General features: G+C 48.8%; 1 protein-coding gene across 9 annotated transcripts in view; it reads right to left on the bottom strand.

Moving 5' to 3' along the window:
• The window catches only part of ERI3 (ERI1 exoribonuclease family member 3), a 128,328-nt gene that overhangs the window by 38,185 nt on the left and 67,604 nt on the right, over positions 1–22,539 (bottom strand). For all 9 annotated transcript variants that reach the window (XM_043461556.1, XM_043461560.1, XM_043461552.1 and 6 more), the window contains one exon: positions 20,320–20,392. In XM_043461556.1, coding sequence (XP_043317491.1) covers positions 20,320–20,392 — 73 coding nt within the window. The remainder of the gene's footprint in view (positions 1–20,319; positions 20,393–22,539) is intronic.

The following is a 22,539-nucleotide window of genomic DNA, read 5'->3' as shown; positions in this document are numbered from 1 at the left end:
ACCAAAACTCCAGTTCTGCTGACCTTCTCTCAGCCCCATATGAGAAGGACTGTTCACATTGTCACCTGCTCCACCTGGCCTCCAGGATCAGACACCTATAGTAGGGAAGCCTGGAAGAATGACCATGGCTAATGTTTGTCCAAGAGTCCAACTGACCAAACGACTGAAGAGGGAGGGCAAGAAGGAGAGAGAATGACTGTCTTGGTGAAGGAGAATGGTCCTCCCTATAACCCACCTAGCCACCAGTACCCTGGGCTCCAGGGCAAGCTAGGTCCAGCTGGCACACAGGCCCATGCGGCCTCCAAGGCCAAGGTCACAGCAGAGTTCCAGAAGCATGGAGCTCAGGCCCTTCCTTCCCTAAGAGCCAGACTGCTGGCAGATCAGAAAGCCTCAGTCAGTCAAGCCTGCAGCCTTCAAGACACAGGCAGCCAGCAGACCCAGACATCCCTAAACTTGCTCTAACCAGCTCCCCCAGGGGCTCAAGACAGCTGTCCCCCCCGACGGTGGGACATTTCTGGCCCTGGGAAGAGAAGTCACGGTGGCCCCTCTATCCTCTGTCTTTACCCAACACGCAAACCAGGGCCTCCCCACAGCCATCCAACTCAGGGGTGAATCCCCTGCAGCAGAGAGTCAACCTTCACCCCAGTAAAGGACCTGCCAGTGGTCAGACAGAAGAAAGTCAGCCAGACACAACAGGGTCTCCAGCAGGTCAACAGGCCAGACCCAAGGGATACTCTCCGCACAAACCAGACTTGAAAAGCTCATTCCCTGAGTACCTGGTTCTAGAGCCCACTCTCCGAGGAGGCCGGTGGCACAGAGCAGGGAAGAAGTTGGGTCCTAATGTGTAAAAAGCTCCAGCAAAGCAAAATCATTTACTCTTCGGTGCGACTGCTCAGCAGAGCTAATAAATCTTGCATGAGCAGGGCCGATTCTAATTTCCTAATATGAAAAGGCATTTGGATTGAGAGAGAGGGGGAGATAAAAGTGATTGAATCTCCAATAGTCCAGGTTACTGACAAGAAACATCCTGCTCAGCCCTGAGAGAAGGATGGCAGCGCCCGGCCGCCTGCACACACCCGTCCGTTCTGCCCCCCTCTTGGCGCGATACATCTCAGTCTCTTCTATTGACAGGACGTGGCTTTAAACACAGTTACACAAGTTATCATTTCTGCCTTCTGATCAATCTGAATTTTCAGGACAATTACCCTCTTAATCAATGATTGCTATCAGCAGCCCTGCGCCTGGACGGATTTCTCAGCAAGGTAATCATGCCGCCAGGCTGGACGGCGCGTGCATAGGCAATGAAGCTCCGGGTGGGGCCCCCTCCCTCCCTCCCGAGCCCCCGTATCCCAGCGCCACCGCCAGTATCGAGGACAAGCACGGCAAAGTGTGAAGGCCACTTCAAGGAGTGATGGGAGTAGAGGACAGGAGGAAGGGGGGCCCAGCCGCCCCGCCAGCCTTCCAGACCACCCGATTACGGAACAAACCTATTAAAACCCTAGATTTACTGCCCACGATGCTGATACATCTCCACATGCCCTCCTGCCATCATTCCTACCTCCTAATTAGCCTAATAAAGCCCAATTCTAATTATGGGCTCAAACTATTAGGGTGAGTAAGTGCAAAGAAAAGAGAAATATTGGTTTTACTAATCTCTCAGAGGCTGTTGGTTCTAGAAACTCCTTTTCCTCTACAGACTCGGTTCACATGGGCTCCTGACTGGAATGGCAGGGGTAGCCTCTCCTCCTGCTCAGAGGTCCGGGCATCTGGAACAGTCACAAAGCCGGCCTGCCTGGAGCCAGGAGGCCACCCAGCCCCACTCTCTCTCTGGGGTACTTCCACAGAGTCAGCCCTCCATATAAAGCAGGACAGGGCCCCTCAGGAGAAGAGGGGAGGCGAGGGGAGGGTGGAGTTGGTCTCTGCCTCAGGGTCAAAGTTAGCCAGACGCTATCTGCCATCATGGGGGCAACTCAATTTCTCAGATCACCTGTTGTTGCATAAAGGATCTACACCAGAAAGGCCAATGGTGGAGTGAAAATGACATGGTCCAGGACACTGACACATCAGCTTATGCTTCAGCGTGGGTGGCAGATATGAGTCACACCCAGGTAGGGTGGGTTATAGGATTAAAATAGGTCCTCACAATCTGCTATTTCATTCTGAGGGGGAAAGAGAATTAGAAAGCACGGATGTGTTCACTTTCTGACATTTGCTGAGTGCTAACCATGGGTTGGATGTTGGGGATACATCAGGGAACAGTAGAGAAGTGACCCTTCCTCTTAGGAGCTCACAATCTACTGGGAAAGACAGACAAGTGTCTTTCTGTCTGCAAAACAAAGCAATAAAACAAACCTGCACACAAATGTTCACAGCAGCATTATTTAATAGCCATAAGGTGGAAACAGCTTAAACGTCCATCAACTGATAAGCACATAAATAAAATGAGGTATATTCATACAATGGAATATTATTCACAATAAAAAGAAATGAAGAGCTGATTCATGGTGAAACACAGATGACCCTTGAAAATTATGCTAAGTGAAAGAAGCCAGAAACAAAAGGCTACATTTAAGAAATTTCCAGAACTGTAAGAATAGGCAAATTTATAGAGATGAAAGTAGATCAGTGGTTACTTAGGGCTGGGGTGTTTGAGGGGAAATGGGAAGTGACTGCTAGTGTTTTAGGGGTGACAAAATGTTCTAAATTAGATGATGATGATGGTTGCAAAACCCTGTGAAGATACCAGGAAACACAGAATTAGAACTATTTATTTAAAACTATTTATTTATTGGCCACACAACATGGCACCTTAGTTCCCTGACCAGGGATCGAACCCACATCCCCTGCAGTGGAAGTGTGGAATCTTAACCACTGAACCACCAGGTTGAAACACTTTAAATGGGCAAATTGTATGGTATGTGAATTATATCTCAATAAAGCCTTTTTTTTTTAAACATGTACAGTAGGATAGAAAAAGTACAGGCTCACCAGCAACGAACAGAGCCAGGGAAAGCTCCAGCACAGTGCCTGACTGTGTCTCAGGCACTCGAAACAGGTGTCTGAAGAGAGAGAGTTACCAATGGGAGAGGGGGAAAGTCTTCACAGAGGATATAAAAGAGGTCGTGAAGGGTCAGCAGGAGCTCACAAGACAGGAATGAAGGAAGGGACGTCCCGTGCAGATGCAGTCAATGTGAGTAGGGCCTAGAAGCGGACAGTCACACAGACATTCTTTGTATTACTGGAGAGGTACATTCAGGGGCCAGGGAGCTTGTACGTTATTCAGGAGACACCAAGCTTTCTCAAGCAGAGATGTCAGGTGATCAGTACAGGATAGCTTGGGGTCTGATGGTTCAGGTAGGAGAAATAACATGTCCAAGTTGCAAGGACATGTTTTTGGAGTCAGATATCCAGGATTTAAAATCCTTCAATTCTTCTTCAAATACACTCAAATAACCAGCACGTGCTGGGAATTTGCTATTTTGCTCTCTATTTTATCCCCAGTGCTTGGCAGAGTGCCTGACTTAGTAGGTGCTCAACAGCCATCTACTGAATTAAAATGAATGAATGGATGGCTATGTTGAATTCAATCCCATTTGCCAAACGTTTATTGAACACCTACTGTGAAGCTGGCACTCTGGTTACATAGAGTGAGCTCTTCAAGGGTAGGGCCCCTGTCTGATCTCTAATCTCTTCTGCTTTACTGCCTTACACAGGTTCTGTTTGGCATAGGGCAGGTGCTGAAGTCAATGTTAATTCCCTTTCCTCTCCTGGAGGAAAACCTCACCAGGAGGTTTTCCTGAGACCCAGGGATTCCTGGAGAGGCGTGGCCTGAATACTTCACTGTGGTTGGCGAGAAAAGAGAAGCTAAAGCTATAAGGGTGGAAGGAGCCCATGGTATTTGTCCCAAAGTCAGCCATGGTGCTCAGGAGGCCAGGAGGCAATCCGAGTTGTACAAGTTAGTAAAGAACTGAGCAGGAATGAGACTGTTCCCACAGCGCATTCTCAGAACCCTCTGCAGACTGCTCTGCACCCGCGGCGGCAAGCCTCCTCGCAGGGAGCCAAGCACAGGTAGGGAGGGAACAGAAGCTCAGGACTTGCAGGTGGAGGGAGCAGGAGAGGAAGTTCTGAGCCTTCTCCCCTGAGCACCCTGTCCTGCCCCTGGACAGCTGCCATTTCCATGCCTCCCCTCGGGTCGGGAGGGCCCTTCAGCTCATGGTGACCACGGTAGGAAGGGGGCTCCTCCATCTCCCAGCCCTCAGGCCTCTCCCCTCCCCTCTCTTTCTTTCCCTCCCTCTCCTTCCTGCAGAGCTTCCCTCGAACCATAAAAATAAAATAAAACACAAACACCCACAGTCCAGGAGGAGGGCGTCAGACAGATAATGGGCATTTTATATCTTTTTATGACACTCCCCATAGGCAGCTCGGCAATCACAGTGCAATAAAGGCAGGCATGCAGCTTGCATAGTTAAACAACTGCCGGGTAATTAGGCACAGCAAACACACCACTGGGGAGGCCGCAGGGCTGCCCTGGGATCTGCCTGCAGCCCGCCCTCCTGCTTGCAGCCATGTAGGTGCCAAGCCCAGGCCTAGCACTAGCAGACCTGGTGGTGGTGCAGAGGACAGACCACTGGCTGCTGCCTTGTGCATACTTGGCCTCACGCCTGTGCATGCTCACAGACACACCTGCTCACACCCACACATAAGCACTTCCTGAGCAGCTAGCTTGGACCTCATCTCCCCAGGAAGGCCGCTCCTCTCTTCCAAGTCAGATAGGCAAGGGTTTAGAGAGGGCCCTGCTGTAAGGCCCTTGAAGAGGTCCCAGGCCTGGCTGCAGCAGGGGCTCGCTCCTGCAAGGAGCCCCGAGCTTCCTGAGCTGCATAGGCAAGGGGACACCTGGGCGCACAGGCGTGATTACAGGGGCTCTTTCTCCTGTAAACGCCAACTCAGCACAGAGCTGGATTCAAATGAGTTTTTAAAAACATACTCACACACACCATACACATATTTCTATTACTTCATTTACTACCTCTACTGTATGTCCCCCCATTTGCTTGACCCGTCCATCTTCCCTGCTAGATCCAGAGCTCTGTACAGGTGGAGACCAGACCTGATTCATCTCTGAGTCTACACGTCCTGAGGCACAGGGCTGCGTTGAAGAATGGTGTTAAGTGAGTTGTTGTTAACTGAGATGTGCTGGCCCAGGTACAGCACAGGTCACTTGCTACCTGAGGCTTAGGTCCAGGCTGATCGAAACACAACACCCAGAGACAGAAGCCCTCACCAGGGCTGAGGCAGCTGCACTGTGAGTCCACCGATGCCCATTCTTCCCCTAGTGATCCAGCCAATCAGATTCACATTTTCAGGGAATGAGTGGCTAATTGATGAAACAGAAGAGGCAAAACCCTGCTCCAATCCCACTTGAAGACTGAGACAGACTCTAGGAGCCACCCAGATCTGCCCTGAGTAGGCCGGGGAAAACTAAAGCACCCAACCCTATACCACTCTTCCCTCAAGAGGGCTGACAGCAGGCCAGGTGAGCTCACAGGAGGGCCTTGGGTTAACCCAGCACAGTCCCGTATGAACATGAACCCAACCCAGCTACTTTTCTTGGTGTCTATCTGGCCATCATTCCCTGTCTGCCAAGGATCACAGGCTAGAGGAAGGGCCTGGGCTACACCCTGACTTTAGGGTACTGAGAGGTCCCCTCCCGCCACCTCCGGTAAAAGCAGGGTGACAAGCTTCTCCTCACCCCATATCCTTATGGAGAAGAAGCCCAAAGCCTCAATGGCATTAAGCTCCAGTCCAGGTCACCCCAGACTCTGGGATGACCAGCCAAACTCCTTCCCAACATCTGAGTCCCCAGCTCTCCTGACCTGATGCCAAGCAATGCCTTGCCTTTCCTGGACCCTCAGTTTTTCCCAATAGGATAGAGCAGTAGCCGCAAGGCTAGAGCTCAAAGTAAGTAAGAGTCAAAGAGGGACTTCTCTTGCCTTCCTTGCATCTGTCACATTTTTTGCTGGGGGCAAAAAGAGGAAACCTCAGGTACCATAAATGATCTCAGGATGGCAAAGGGAGAAGAGACCACAAGAAAGATCATCTCTCTCAGCTTCCTTATTTGTTAGATGAGGACACTGAGGCCTCAGAAAGGGCACCAGACCCAACGCTAGAGCCCGCGTCTTTACCCTCCAGCTTCGAGCCCAGCCCAGGGTTTTTGGTATTGCACCATGCTGTCCTCTAGAGACAAGGCCCGCATCTGCACACCTCCAGGTGGAGTCAGACCACAGGGCCCATACCCACACCCTCCCCCATATTCCCATTTGAGGGCACATACACACACTTGGGTATACACACATGAGCCTCCCCACAAGGTGAAATACAAGATCCACATCTTTAAACACAGATAGACACGCAAGTACACATGGGCTCACTCTCTGACACACAGACAGATTCCCATTAAATAGGTGTCAGTCCCAAGAGATCTGGAGCATAAGGCCAAACCCTGTGCTTCCCCAACCACTGCCTCATTGGCATACAATTAGGAATGGCCCGTGTGTGTTTGCCCAGGCCTCCAGCCCAGGCCAGACCAGGGGACCTGCCTTTGGGTAGTATCTGCTATGGGACTAGTCACAAGAAGAAAGCCATGGAAGGAGAGAACCTGGATTTACAACCTGGTCATGTGACTTTGAGCGAACTTCTTAATGTCACTGAGTCTCTACTTCAGCACCCACAAAACAGGGACAATGACCCTGTCTTGGGGAGTAGCTGTGAGGACTAAATGTGCAAAGCGCGTTGAGCACAGAGCCTGGCTCCAGCTGGGACTCTATTACTGATACTGACAGACACGATCACACCTGCCTTTCCAGAGTGGACTGCAGGGTTAAACAGGAGATGGGAGACAGGGCTGTGCCTCCTGCCTCCTGCCCCTTCTTTGTAAGTCCTCCCAGTTTCCAGGGTCCAAAGTAGCAATAACAACAATACAAGAAGGAAGGAAGCAAAGAAAAAAAGAATGAATCTGTGAGAAGGCAGAGTAACTAAGGGTTCCCTTACTTCTCAGACTTTACATTGAACTCCGATGAGTCCACCTCTTCCACAGTATCTATGCCTCTACAAGCCTCCTGACATCCCCTCTGCTCACCTCACCAGGTGGGTTCAGAGAAGCAGCAGACTTGGTCCCTTCCCTCAAGTGGCTTATGGTCCTGCACATGGACAGACCAAACCACACACAGTAACCAAGGCATGGACTAGCCCCTGGCCCGAGGGTGAGTACAGGCTCTGCAGTCTGGATGCCAAGGATCCAGTCTCCAAACAAACCCGGGACAGCTCCCACCTTTCCCCTACTCCAGAGTGGGCTCGGAATTCACTTCCTCAAAGACACAAAAGACAGACAAAGGAGGCTCAGGGTGGGACCAGGGCCAAGACGCTGTGTCATTTGACAGGACACTGACTCTGAGCAGCAGCCAGCGAGAGGCGCACAGAGCCGGGGCGGGCCTCGGGGTGAAGACCTGCCACGGAGGGGACTGCAGGCCACCCCCAGCTGGAGGTCGATTTGTAGCAGCTGCAGGGGAACCTCACAGAGGAAGGAAGGATCCCAGCTGCCCTGGGCTGACTCCTCTCCCTCTCCCTTCCCCCTCGTGGCCACACCCACCAGGGATGCAGAGCAAGGCAGGCTGGCTCCCTGGTTGAGGCTGTGCTGGGCTGCCCAACCCCACGCCAGGTACCAGTACTCTTCTAGAACCTTGACAAACAGCACCTAATTGATTCTTCACTCTGTAGTTTCCTACGTGTTACCGTAAGGATTCTGGGGTCTTCCGGCCAAGCAGTCTCAGACTGTTCACAGCCAATAATGCGACAAGGCCTAGTGGCCTCTTTCCCTCCCTGCCATCCAGGCCCACAGGCTCTTTTCCCTCACCTGCACGTAAACACAGCAGCTTCCTGGAGCGACTGCCCCACTGTTAGAAGGCTGCTGAGGCTGGCTCCACCCTAGACCACGGGAAATGGTTCCTTCCTTGCGCTTGCTTGCTCTTGCTTTCTCTGCTTTCCCCTCCACTAAAAGGCATACACATGGCTGGCCGACATAGTAGCTTAAAAAAATTGAAAACTACTGTTTGTATTTCCCAAGTGCAGCAAGCTCCTTCCCTCCAGGCCTCTGCTCCCATTTTGACTCCTGAAAACTCTGTGTCTTCCAAGGCTCACCTCGAGTCTCCTCAGTGAAGCCTGGCTGACTGCCTCTCCCACACCCCAGGGGAAACACTGGTTTGCACTGGAGGCAACAGGGCAAATCAGTTTTGAGCGTGGTCCCCGGAGTCTACTGCCTAGAGTCAGGTGCATAGCTCCATCACTCACTGGCTGTTGAATCTTGTGAAAGGTACTTAACTGCTGTACCTCAGTTTCCTCATCTGTAAATTGGCTAATAATAGCACTTATCTCAGGGCTGTTTGAGGACTGAATTAATTTATAAAAAGCATTTAGAGCAGCACCTGTTTGTTATTATTAATTAACTCTACAAGTGAGGGAAGCAAGGACTGAGAAGGTAACTAGCTTGTCCAAGGTCAGAGCACAGCAGGGTGGCAGAGCCAGGCACTGCCCGAAGGTGAATGTGACTCTGTACCCATGAACAGCAGGCACGCTGGTGGCGGCTGGAATCCAGGACATGAGATGACAGACTCCGGTCCTCGGTGTCAGCTGAGGGTACGTCAGTCCGAGGATGGCATTCGGCTCCTCCTCCCTGGGCTCACTTGAATTTTGCTGGAGCAACCCCCTTTTCCTAGCTCCTGCCCACAAGGGCTTCTATGTCTACCTGAACTCCTGTCTCTTTTCCCCTCGCAGCCTAGTCGCCTTGTCTCTGGTGCTCTGTGTGAGGACAAGGGAGGAGCAGAGGCCCATGCTATCACTTCATGCCCAGGACAACCCTCGGAGTGGGTACTATTCTTCCTGTTTTACAGAGGACGATACTGAGGCTGAAAGAAATGAAGTGACCTTCCTAAAACCTCACAGCTAGTAAGTGCAGAATCAATATTCTAAACCACACCTACTCCAGAGTCTGTGTGTCGGATATTGGTATCTCTTGTAGTCAGAAAGGTTAAGGAACTTGTCCCAGATCACACAGCTGGTTGGCGGTGGTATGAGCTGGTTCGAGCCAGACTCACCTGAAGCTCTTTCTCTTGCACCAATGGTCTCTGGTCTGAACCACACCCACAGGGCCCAGTGTACACACCAAACATCACCTGAACACTAAGTGAAGGGTAAGTGTCACCCACCGCCATACCATTTGTCTAGGATGATGCAGCTAGCATTGTAATTAAGAAAATACAAGCTCCTTTAAAAGCCAACCCAATTCACTGCAGCTTTTTTCATTATGTAATTTTATCACTATACACCCAATATTAGTTCTACCAGATGTTCGAGGCCAAAAGCAATGTCCGTGAAGTTTTCTAACATTACTAACAGCCCCATGTGCTCTGTCTGCCTACCTCCCTAAGAGCTCTCCAGAACCACACTGAGTACTTTTCTCAGGTACTTTCCTGATCCTCAGTCACAAACTCACAATACAGAAGTGCCTTTTGTGTGGAAGAACTGTCTAAAGGTCATTAACATAAACAGGAGGCACAATCCTTTCCAGGTCTTGAGTCCCAGGAGTATTAAGAAGTAGTGTAGTCTCCAGCAACGAGGGCCGAAGTCCTGAGCTAGGGAGGGAAGGAAGGAAGGATGGAGTCAGGGAATGAGCTTCTGCCTTTCCCATGCTGGCCTCCAACTCCTTCCCTGCCCATCTGCTGAGGAGACATGGTGAGGAAAAGACCAATACCTATGTGGGTTCTAATCCTAGCTTTCCCTCTTCCTAGCTATGTGCCCTTAGGCAAATTACTTAACTTCTCTGTTTGTCTGGGAAATCTGGCAGAGGAATGGGCATGTGGACTCTGGAGCTCATTAGTCCGGTGTTAATATTCAGTGTGGGATCAATGAGTGCTTGTTGATACCTAGTATGTGCCAGGCCCAGTGCTGAGCACTGGACATACAGAGATGGGTGGTAAGTAGGCCTCGAGGAGCTCATAGTCTAGTAGAAAAGACAAACATGTAAGCAGATGATTGCAAGATCATGTGATATACTCATTACAAAGTACTGAAGCCCTACAGAGAAGGAGGTGATTAACTATGTTTACCAGAATTGGTGAAAGTGAAACAGGAGAGTGAAAAAGTCGGCTTAATACTCAACATTCAGAAAACTAAGATCATGGCATCATCCCATCACCTCATGGCAAATAGATGGGGAAACAGTGGAAACAGTGACAGGCTTTATTTTCTTTGGCTCCAAAATCACTGCAGATGGTGACTGCAGCCATGAAATTAAAAGACGCGTGCTCCTTGGAAGAAAAGCTATGACCAACCTAGACAGCATATTAAAAAGCAGAGACATTACTTTGCCAACAAAGGTCCATCTAGTCAAAACTATGGTTTTTCCAGTAGTCATGTATGGATGTAAGAGTTGGATTATAAAGAAAGCTATGCACCGAAGAATTGATGCTTTGAACTGTGGTGTTGCAGAAGACTCTTGAGAGTCTCTTGGACTGCAAGTAGATCCAAGCATTCAATCCTGAAGGAAATCAATCTTGACTATTCACTGGAAGGACTGATGCTGAAGCTGAAACTCCAATACTTTGGCCACCTGATGTGAAAAACTGACTCACTGGAAAAGACCCTGATCCTGGGAAAGACTGAAGGCAGGAGGAGACAGGGATGACAGAGGATGAGATGGTTAGATGGCATCACCAACTCGATGGATATGAGTTTGAGCAAGCTCTAGGAGTTGGTGATGGACCGGGAAGCCTGGTGTGCTGCAGTCCATGGGGTTGCAAAGAGTTGGACAAGACTGAGTAACTGAACTGAACCAGAATTGGGGTAGTATCAGAGAAGGTTTCACAGAAGACGGTTTTGAAGGATGAATAGGAGTTTGTCCAACACTCTAAAAGGGAAAAGGAATGTAAGCAAAGGGAACAGAATGAGCAAAGGGAAGTGAAAGTGTCCTGCCTACTGGAAGAGCAGCAAGAAGTCTGATACGGCTGGAATGTTAGAGGACAGGAGCTATAAAGACAGGGATGCTGCCATGAGCTGCATCTTCCATGCCTTGGGTACCATGCTCAAGGGGAGGGCTGGGCCTCCCATACCTACCCTCTTGGCTCTGGTGCTCTTCCTGTCAAAACACGCACACTGCAATCGCACCCTTTCCTGGGTCTTTGATTTAAGAGTTCCTCTCCTGGCCCTGACAGTAAGGCATTTCTGTCCCACAGATTATAACTCACTCTGGGCTATTATTCAGCTCCCCAGCCTTGGCCCTGCTGCAGTTAGTCCAAACATAATATCCTTCATGCATATATTATCTGTCTCCCTATTATCTGGAATCATTCCGGAATTAAATTTCAGTCCTGCAATATTGGCTTCAGGAGCGGCGCGCTTTATGGGCTAGTCAAAGGTTAGAATACCAATCAAAATAACAGTGCCGATGCAGCGAGACATTTTAATATTCCAAAACCCGGTAATTGTAAAAGGACATAATATTTTTTCCCTGATTACCCCAAAGGCAACACATGTTAACAAGGCGAAGGAAGGAGTGAAAGAAATTTCAGAGTTCAGACAGCTGTTAAGACATATTTAAAGGAAAAGCCCAGCCAGGGCGCTACGCCATGGGGGCAGGGAGATGCGAAGAAGGAAGACAGCCTCTCCAGCTCCAGCTGCCCTGACTCCAAACACAGCACTGGTTCCTCTGCCACCTCTGGGCTTTGTCCCAAGAGCTCATTCCCAAGGGGCGATGTCATGGGGATGGGATGAAAGGAGTAAAGCTCAGGACGTGGAGTCTTGAGGCCCAGGTTCCAGTTTCAGCTCTTCAGTCCAAAGCCTCCAGCCTCCAAGCTGACCCCTCCCAGGGCTTCAGTTTCAAACGCTGTGGCAAACGCTCCAGGCTGCTCTCCCACTCGGCCTGTCCTTGTCCCTGCCTGTGCCCCTGCCTCTCCCATACTTCTACCTGGGGCTTTGTGTCCTGTTCTCGCTGCTAGAGGCCCTCATCTACCTGGCCGCAGAGCTAGTTCCCCTTAAGACAGTGGCCTGTGTGAAGCTGTCAACGCCCCACAGACAGCGCTCTGTACTTCAGAAGATGCCAAAGCCCTGGGCCACAGTCCCTGCCTGTCTGATCCTGACCACTGAGTGGTCCAGAAGCATCCATCTCGGTGTGAGCCCTCCTCCCCCCAAAATAAAACAAAACAAACACCTGGCAGGGCCCCTACATCTTCAGCCTCTCTTGGCTTCTGTCTTTGTTACTGTTTTTTCCAAATCACCCCAACAAGGGGCCCTGCAGCAGGCACCCGGCGGCCACCACCGTATAGAGAATCCCAGCCTCTGTCAGGCTGCCTATCACTGGAGCAGCTCTCTCCCCACAGCACCAAAAAAGTGACCTGACCGGCAGAGTTCCAGACCCTTTCAGTCCCGATGGCTTCCCGGCTAACTCAGCCCGCTTGTTGGAGCCTCCAATCTGCACCATCCCGACCTGCTGACCTGCCTATGGCCCCCAGCGAAGAACTTCATTAAGGCCGAGAATTTATTCCTCCATAAGCCCTTAATTTATTACTGCGCTGATTGGGACTCTGAATGCTCCAAGGTCAGGAAAAGTCATATTCAGTCGTAGACACCAACCCTCCCTTCAGCAATTTCTCCTGCTGTCCACTCCCAGGGGAGGGGGGAGACAGAAATGCTTCATGCAGGGACCCAAGAAGGTCTCCTCTCCCTCTTTCAGAGCTGGTCCCAACCCCAACCCCTTCAGGGCACCCAGCAATTGTAGCAGGGTGTAAAGCACAGATGGCAGAGGGAACGTGGAGCAGCAATCTTCACAACCTCCTTCATCTGAGTCTGTCAAATTCTAGGTGACCTCCAACCCTGCAACTTCTCAGCAAAACTGTCTGAGCCCTGTCTGCCAGGACTGACTCAGAATCCTCCTAGGGCTGCCTGCCGGCTTCCCCAAAAGCCCATCCAAACAGGCCCAGGAACCAGAGGGAATTCCAGACCATTTGTGAATGTATATGCATACACTTGCATGGCGTGGTTTGACTGTATGTGAAGTGCTTATTGTGCAGGCATGCACTTATACATACATTTATACCTATGTGTCCTGCAGTGAATATATACATATTATGTATGCATATGTATATATACACATATTCACATCCTTCGGGACCTGCCCATTTCTTGATCTCTTATTTACAATAACATTCTCCTCCACCTAATCTTACCACCCACCCCTTTGGGCACAACTTGGAGACTGCCAACACCTAGAATCACCCCATTTCTGAAATAACTGATTCAGACATGCCGCTTTCCAACCACAGTCTCTTATTCTTCCATCTGGCATGCTCCACTACACTGATTTTTAACCTGTCCCTCATCTTCTTGGGACCTATATACTTTTCCCATATCTGTCAGGTCCCCTGCTGTCTTCTCTTCCTTCAACATCCAGCTTAAACCCCACAGTCCATCCTGGCAACCACTGTCTTGACAATATCTTCAACTGTTGCTTTCATCACACCCCTAGGGAATCTGTCTCCTGTGGATGAATCTAAAGGTCTGCTTTCTGCATGCCCACAACCAGGCAGCTGAGCTCTGCTAAAGAAAAGCCACACAGCTGAACAGAGAGGTTCCATTGTGAATTAGTGTCACCAACATCAACTGGACCCTCAACACTGCCTAGAAATCCTACTGTACTTCTCAAGTAAGCTCACATTGTTATCCTTTACTAAAACTATAGCAGTCCTTTTCCACTTTCTGCCAACCTTCCCAGCTCTCCCCTGTTTGTTATTAGCAAATGACTGATCTATTTCACAGAGAAAAGCAAAAGCCATTAGAGGGAAACTGCCTCTTGTCATCACCAAACCCACAAGCCTACTTGTACCTGTCTGCACTTCTCCCCCCATCACAGTGGAAGAGCGGCCTTCCTCCTGAAGACAGTCAGTGTCAAGAGACTGGGTTTTCCATCCCTTCTCCTATCACCTTCTTAGAGACCTCCCTCACTCCTATATTTCAACCTTTCTTCTCTAATACACAAACGAGAACATACATCTTCCATCTTAAAACACAAAACTTGCCTCAATTCCACAGCTGCCCCACCACAGCTCTTACCCTCCCTCCCTCCTTCAACGCCACATTTCTGAAAAAGTTCAAATTTCTCTTATCTCATTTACTCCCCAATTTGCTCCAATTTGGCCCCTATCCCTATCAAGCCATCAAGAGGTTTCACCGGGGTCACCGAGGTCCTTGAACCCAGGTCTGGCACTTGTATTTCAGTCTTTACATCATGTGGCCCCCTCTGAACTGACAAATCCTTTTTTTCCCCAGAAGATACTCTTTTTCTTTGGTTTCTGTGATATCACCCTCTCCTGACCTACCTCCTTGTCTACCATCCTTTCACGGTCTCTTTTTCATTCTGTTTATTCTCTTCAGCACAGATGCAGGCAAGGCTAAATTTAATTTCTGATTTGGTCATGTACCAAACTGAGACCCTGAGCAGCTTTCGTCATCACTCTGTGCCTCAGTTTTCTCAGCCTTAAAATGCCAAAAATGACAATAACTAACGTACAGAGTTGTGAGAATTAGATAACATAGGTACGTGAGCACATAGCACTCGGCATAGCACTGTCCAACACAGACACAAGGTGAGCTATATAAGCAAGCTAGGAATTGAATGCCCAGCTCAAGTTAAAAAAAAAAAATGAAATGAATTTTAAGAATATATTTTATTTAACTTGGTATATCCAAAGATTATCATTTCAATATGAACTCAGCATAAAAAATTATTGAAGAAGTATTTTGTATTTTCTCATACCAAGTGTATAATTTACACTTACAACACATCTCAATTGAGATGCTAAATCTTCATCAGAAATACTTCAACTGTATTTAGATTTTAAACAATTAACAGTTGAAAATATAGATTTACCAATCCAGTTCTAAACATACTTAAAAGTTCTTCTTGAAAGTTTTCAACTTAACGTTTAATTAAAATTAAATAAAATTTAAAATTTGTTCACCAATCATATTAGCTACATTTCAAGTATTCAATTGCTACAGGTGGCTAGTGGCAACTACACTGGACACTGCCAGGTCTAGCACACAAAATACAACCATTAATTAAGAAATATTATTACTACTAGTGACCACTCCCCCTCTGCCTCTAGTTCTGACTCTCTCTCCTCTATGTATCAAACACTGATATTTCCCAGTGTTCTGTACTAGGCTCTCTTTTCTTCTTATCTTAATCACTCCATTCCATGGCTTCAATTATCACTCACACAACAATAATGCCCCCAAATCGGCATCTCTTATCCAGACCTTATCCATGAGCCCCAGGACTATATATTCAAATACCTTCTCAAAAGCTTCACCAGAATGCCTCAATGGCATCTAACTCAACATGTCCCACACTGAATTTGCCTTCTCTTCCAATCTCCACACTACTTCTTCCATCATCTCAGTAAATTCATTCCAATTCTCTCAGTTGCTCAAATTATAAACCTTGGAGTCATGATGGTCTCCTCCTTCATCCTCCAACCCTCACATCTATTTTACAGTCAGTTCTACTTCATTTTGAAAGAGCAAGCTTGTTCCAGTGCAACTGGAGTATTAGGGACGATTTAGCATAACACACACTTGTGCATTTATGTGAGACTCTGTCCATAAACAATATTAGATAAACACAGGAAACTACACCCAGCTGAACAGAGCTGTGCAAGAACAGACAAAGTGCACACATCCCAAACACATACCAGCTACCTGGACCACCACTTGCATTACAAGTCACCTCCATCTGGTTACAATCTCTGGTTTCAGAGAACTCTCCTTCCGCCACTTCACAGTAACTCACAAGCTGCAACCCTTCTCATGCTCATTTCCACACAAACTTCAAGTTTTCTTCAAGGTAAAAATGCCATATTTATTGTAGTATTTGTGTATTTCTTAACCATTTAATACATGTAAAGTCATAATACCCATAGTTTTTATTTTATTAGATTTTTTTATTAGATTCCCATCTCTTTTCATGTACCACTGATGAAGTTTGTAAGGACTATGCTCCTAACCCCATTTTTACTACTCAGCTTTCCACAGCATGGTGATTTGCAGGGAGGTGTCTGTTCCACCACAGGAGAACTGACTGTACCATTTAATACTCCAAACTCAATCCATTTCTCTACATTTCCACTACTATCACTTCAATCCCAGTAACTATCACCTTTCACCTGAACTAAGCAATGGTCTAATTCCATGGTTCTCAAGTAGGTATGGTACCCCTTCACTCCAGCTTCGTCCAGGCCACTGGAAACGTATGTTTGTTGCGGGGGGGGGGGGGGGGGGGGGGGGGGAGGGTGGCATTTTCAGTTGTCACAGTGAATTGGAGAAGGGCACTCTCCTGGCATCCAATGAACAGGGGCTGGGGATGCTATGAGTTCAGCCATGCTGCCCACACAATGATTTGCCCATCCCAACAAGCCAACTACAGCTCTATTACTGGTCCCCTGTTTCTACTAGCTCTTTCTACACTGCAGCCTGAGAGTTTTTTTTCAAAACACAAATCAGATGATGCCTCTCCTATCTTCAATCATGTCCCTTCACCCTAAGGACAAAGATCAAAACCTAAAGTCTGGTCTACAAGGTGCTGCCTCCCCTCCAGTTTCATTTCAGGTCAGCCTGCTCGCTTCCCCACATTCACTGTACTTCAGAAAGTCATTTGTCCAGCAAATAATGATTACACATCTACTGTGTGCCTGGGACTATCCAGAGTGATGAGGACGGAAGAGGGAACACAAGAGACAAACATTTTCCACCCTCATGGAACTTACATTCTAACTCCATGAAGCTGCCAGGCTTCTCTTCACCTAAAGCCTTGCCATATGTGGTCTCCTCTGCTCAGTCGATTTCTGCTTATCCCCCAGGTCTCAGCTTAGGCCCCCTTCCTCCCCCTCATCCCACTAAGTCAGGTGATATTATCCTATGATATCCTACTATATCCCTTGTGATATGATCCTATGACTCTGAACTTTTTGGTATTATAACACAATTGAAATTGTTTATTTAACATACATATTTTCTGTTAAATCCCCAGGGCCCACCACAGTATCTGGAACAGAGAAGGCACTCAAGAATATTTTGCTTATTTATGCAGATGTGTATGTTTATATATGTGCATGTGCCTTTACAGTTTATGAATATGTATAAACACATTTGTACTTGTATACATTTTCATGTTTCTACACATGAATAGGTGTATGCACATGTATTCAAGTATGGATACATGCATACAGTTTTCGGTACTTGAGTGTATTCATTCACATGAGTACACATGTGTATATCTATGTGCATGCACATGTGTGTATACACTCTTCTGGCCCCTCAGTGACAGCTCTGACCTCCTGGAGGCCGCTGGAAGCAGGGCCCCAAGTCCTCTCTAAGCTGACAGTTCAATAAGAGCGTAGATCAGTCAATGACATTCCAAATGTCAGCAAACACTAGTTTGCTCCTCTCTGCTACAGGGAAAATAAGTGGAGGCGGGAGAAGTGGAGACCTGGCCCTGGAAGAGTTGCCCTTCCCTGAGACCACCCACGCCACCTCTGGACAGGAGAAGGCAGCTGAAAGACCACATTCTGCCTCTGCTCAGACCGGAGGCCTTAGTCAAGTGTGGACGCAGACCTCAGTCCCAGCTGCTCGCTCACTCAACAGGTCTAGGTGGCCAAGCAGACCTGGAGCCTCCCCATTCTTTTCACGGGGCAGAGCTTTCCTGGGGCACTGAGGAGAGGAAAGGAAGGAAAGGGGGCAGGACAAAGTAAGGTCAAGGATGGGAGAGAAGCCCAGAGACAGCCAGGGCCTGGGTCCCATGTGGGGAAAGAGGGTATGAGTGGGGCTTTTATGTGGTATTCCCACAACCTTGGCAATGGCCTCTCTGGCTTAGCTTTTCTCGTTGCTCTTTTTAAGGGTGCAGGAATCCCTGTGCAACCTGCACTAAGTCACGCAGTATAAAGGTCAGAAAGATCGCCATGTGCCTGGACCTCCAGGGTCCTGGAGCCTCCCTGTCTTGAATGGCTGATGAGGACTAGAGTTGGATCATCTTTCCTGCTGGGCCCTCAAGCACAGCTAGAACACAAGGTGGCTGGAGAGCAGAAAGGAAGGGGTGAGACCCCTGGTTTTTCCTCCCAGGAGGCGATCACAGAGTCCTCCATTTCCCCTAGTACCCGTTCCTCCCTCTACTATTCAGCACAGTCTGGCAGAGAACCAAGCTGAATAGGTTCAGCACAGCTTCCTCCACCGCCAGCAGCACCAAGGTAGTCCCGAGTGGCAATGTTATCACACGGGTCGGCTGGTTTCCTGCCTCTCTGCCAAGGAACCTAGAGGCAGGAAGCTATCCATACACCAAAAAGTCTAGTGAACTTCACAGAGCAATTGTTCATGGTCAGCGCCCGCCTCGCCTGGCCGGCCCTTCACATTGCATTTGCAGAGACCAGCAGGCAGCCTCAGATGCACTCTGACAGCTGGCAGGCCGTCTCTTCCAGGCGCTCGGGCCTGGCCACACCCGCACGCGTAGCCCTGCCAAGACCCGCGTGAGAGGCCCTCTCTGGAGCCAGCTCTCAAGGATCAGTCAGCCAGCTAGCAATTGCTCACTGGGCATACACTCTGCACCTAGCCTTGATCTGGCCAGAGGGGACACAGAGAGGAACCAGGCTCAGTCTCTGCACTTCGGAGGGACATGTCTGCAAGGAAACACATGGACTCAAAGATCATGGATATCCAGAGTGTCAAAGCCTTAAGGCAAGAGATCGACTTCTGAGCTTCTCAGCCGAGGTGAGACCTGAGCTGAATCATCAAGGAGAGAGAATGCCTGAAGAAGATGACTGGGGGCGCTTCAGTCAGAGAGAAGGCCTCAGGCTGAGGCCCAAAGGCAGGACAGAGCCTGGCCTCCTCAGCCCCAGCTGGGAGGCAGTAGGAAGCGATTGTTCAGCTGCAAGGAGATCAGAGGGAGAGATGGGGAGGGGTCAAAACACAGACAAGCCCGAGGGCAAAGGACCCGCACACCAGGGGGCCCCAAAGAAGCTCGTACACACTGCCGCAGAGAGCAGCTGCCTGAGACCTACGGAACAAAGCCCAGGCTGGTTGTCTTCCACTGCTCCTCCAAACGCTCGCTTGCCTCCAGCACCCCCACACACCAAAGAATGCTGCTCCCCCTATGCACAAGTCCCCTCTCCCCAGATCCAGATCCCACCTTCCGAGAATGCCCAGTTCAAGACCCTAATCCTTACAATACCAGAGGGCCTGGCCCTCTAACATGGCTCCCTTCTCTGAGTACTCCTCCCCCACTCCACCCCCGGGAATCACTACTCTGACTCCTGATGTGTTCTCCCTCCTCTGAGCTTCCTGGGAGTCACTGAGCTGGCCAATGGTACAGGTTCCTGGGGCTGACCCTGGTCTGTTACCCTTCCATCAGAGGGATTCATGGGAGTCAAGTCTCCCGAGTGGCCTGGGCCTCCCACAGCCAGGATCCTGAGACAGCAGGGATCTGGGAAGTCTATTCCTACACCTCCCTTCTTTTGCTTACCTAGGAGTACAGCACACACTAGGAAAAGTCCAGCTTTCTGGGTGATTCATTCTCTGCTAGGGCCCACTTTCCTAGCTGTACAGGGTCCCTCCTGGCCCACAGCCTCAGCGCCCTCTCCCCAGGTGCTTGGTGCTAGGTGAGTGCCAGCCTCCTCCCCCACGCTCAAAGGGAAGTGGGTACTAGTGTCCACAGCCCTTCTCATGTGAGCAGGCTCGGCTGCGGGTAGGTAGAACCAAAGCCAGCCTGGACCAACTCCACCCCGCCACCAGAAGGAGATACCAGGGCCGGTCAGGAGGGTCAGAGGTCACACTCATGATCACTCCTGGCACTTCCCCAGAGGCTCAGCTGGGACCACATCCCTCCTAGAGGCAGGGCAGCTCAGCCCAGAGGGGGAGCTCTGAGCAAGAGCTGGAAACTCCCCTTAATCGGGACTTCTCTGCACATCTAGGGGACACCAAGGAGGGTGGTGTCAAACTCCACCCAGCAGCCTGGTCCCTTAAGCAGCTCCCCGCTCTCAGAAATAACCACAACCTTCCATATTAGCTAGGGAGGAGGAAGGACTGGTATTGAGGAAAGAAAAGAACAAAAAGAAAAGAAATAAGAACAGTAAGATGAAAAGAACAGAAATGAGAAAAGAAAGCAAGAGGGATGGAGTCTGAGGCACAGGAGAACCCGAGGACACATGGAGAGGGGCTCAGATACAGTACCTTTTTCAGGTTAATCCACTGCTTGAAGTAATCTGCTACTGGCAAGCCTAAGTACTGGCACTGTCCTGGGAGCCTGAAGAAAGACAGGAGGGAGAGAACAAGTTGAGCAACCCATGTCGCAGGTACGGAGTCTTAAGACAGGAAATCTAACAGAGTCTGTAAGACAGAGAGACCCCCAAAAGGCTAACAACCCACCAAGCATGGGTCCTACCCCACCCAAGAAAGGGACCCCACCTTCAGCACCCTGGACACCAGGCTCCAAATGCAGCCCTCAGATCCAAATGTGAGAACCTGGAGACTCTATTCAAAATAATATCACACACTGCTTTCTGATGACCTACAATATTGCTAAGTTTCTTACTTACATTTTCACATTAATTCAGAGTGAAGCTGGGAGGTGGTAGATCTGTACACTTATAGATGAGAAAACAAGAGTCAGAGAGGCTACCCAAGTCCCCATAGCTAAAACATGATAGTGCCAAGAACTGAGCCCAGGTCTGTCTCATTCAAAAGCTTGTGTTCTTTCCAGTGCAACAGGATGTTGTTGTCATTTTGTTACACAGACAGGCAGAGACTGAGACAGGAGGAGAGAGGGAAAAGAGCACATGATTTAGAGACAGCTGGGCAGGGCCCTTGCCTCAATTTAAGTCTCTAACAATAAGCTTTTTGTGATAGTGAAGACAGAGATAAAAAGATGTCAGAATGTAAATCGAGAGTCTGTTCTTGATTTTTCTTTAAATTATAATTTATAAAGTCTCCCCTTCTAGCTGATGATTTTGCCTACACAAATCCATTCAAACAAACACTTATTAAACACTGATGTTTAGTAAGAGTCAGGCACTCAGGACTCAAAAAAGTAAAACTTAACTCCTGCACATGAGGGACTCACAGTTTGTTCAGCAGAATAGACAGTAAAAGAAATAGATTAAAAGCCTTAAGTTAAAGCACTGGGGTACATGGAAGAATGGAAGAAGATACAAGAAGTATCAGCTGGGGAAGATCATAGTTTCCTTGCAAAGAGGAGCTTGGCCACAGGCAATAGAGAACCTCTGAAGAGTTGTGATTTACAAAGATAGTTCTGGGGGCAACAAAAACAATACACTACAAAAGCCAAGTAGTAGCCAGGAGACTAGACAGTAGCCGTAGAGACAGTGAGCAAACAACAGAAAAAAAGAGATGTAAAGGAAATCTTGGTGATTGAATGAGAGAAAGTGGTAGAACCCAATCCAGAGGCATGTGGCTAGACCAGCTTTGTGCTTCTTCTTACTGAGACAAAGTTAGGGATGCAGAGAGCATATGTGACAATGCAGATGAAGCCAACCAGCATTCAGTAAATTTCATTACTGTTTTTAAATTCTCTTCATACAGTGTCTCCCTAGACCAGCCATCGTCCCACTGCCTCCCCTCTACTAGCCCACTGGATAGAGGCATGAGTTTGGGAATATCATTTGAGAGGTATACGTGACGCCTGCTAAGCACTCAATACCTGTTGAGTTTGAGAGCCCTAGGAGACATTTGGCAGTGGGATGAGGTCTAAGAGGCAGATGGATATCCAGTTTTGAAGAGAGATCTGGCCTGGAGATATAAACTGCTGAATCACTTGTGTAATTTAAGTAAAATTAAAGCCACGAGAGAAGACAAGATCACCCAGGAAGACTATGGAATGAGAGGAGCAGAGCACCCAGGTTAATGTCTCACAAAGTTCAGTCAGTAAAAATCCGCCTGCAATGCAGGAGATCCTGGTTCGACTCTTGGGTCAGGAATATCCGCTGGAGAAAGGATAAGCTACCCACTCCAGTATTCTTGGGCTCCCCTTGTGGCTCAGCTGGTAATGAATCTGCCTGCAATGTGGGAGACCTGGGTTCAACCCCTGGGTTGGGAAGATTCCCCAGAGAAGGGAAAGGCTACCCACTCCAGTATTCTGGCCTGGAGAATTCCACGGACTGTGTAGTCCATGGGGTCGCAAAGAGTCAGACACAACTCAGTGACTTTCACCAATGACCAATGACCACCAAGCTTTGCTGAGCTAAAATGAAATGAGGCCACCTAGACCAGACCAACACCAGAGACAAGGAACTCACTACTACACACAGCAGTCGGCTCTAATTGTGGACTCCTCCAAATAATAGAACATCCTTCCTTAATGCTAAACTTTAATCTGTCTTTTGTAATTTCCACCCCCAAGTCTGAGGAATGTCTTTAGAAACTACAGAGAATGAG

Source organism: Cervus canadensis, chromosome 2, assembly GCF_019320065.1.
Source record: "Cervus canadensis isolate Bull #8, Minnesota chromosome 2, ASM1932006v1, whole genome shotgun sequence".
Classification (NCBI taxonomy): Eukaryota; Metazoa; Chordata; class Mammalia; order Artiodactyla; family Cervidae; genus Cervus; species Cervus canadensis.
This window is presented reverse-complemented; position numbering and strand designations above follow the sequence as displayed.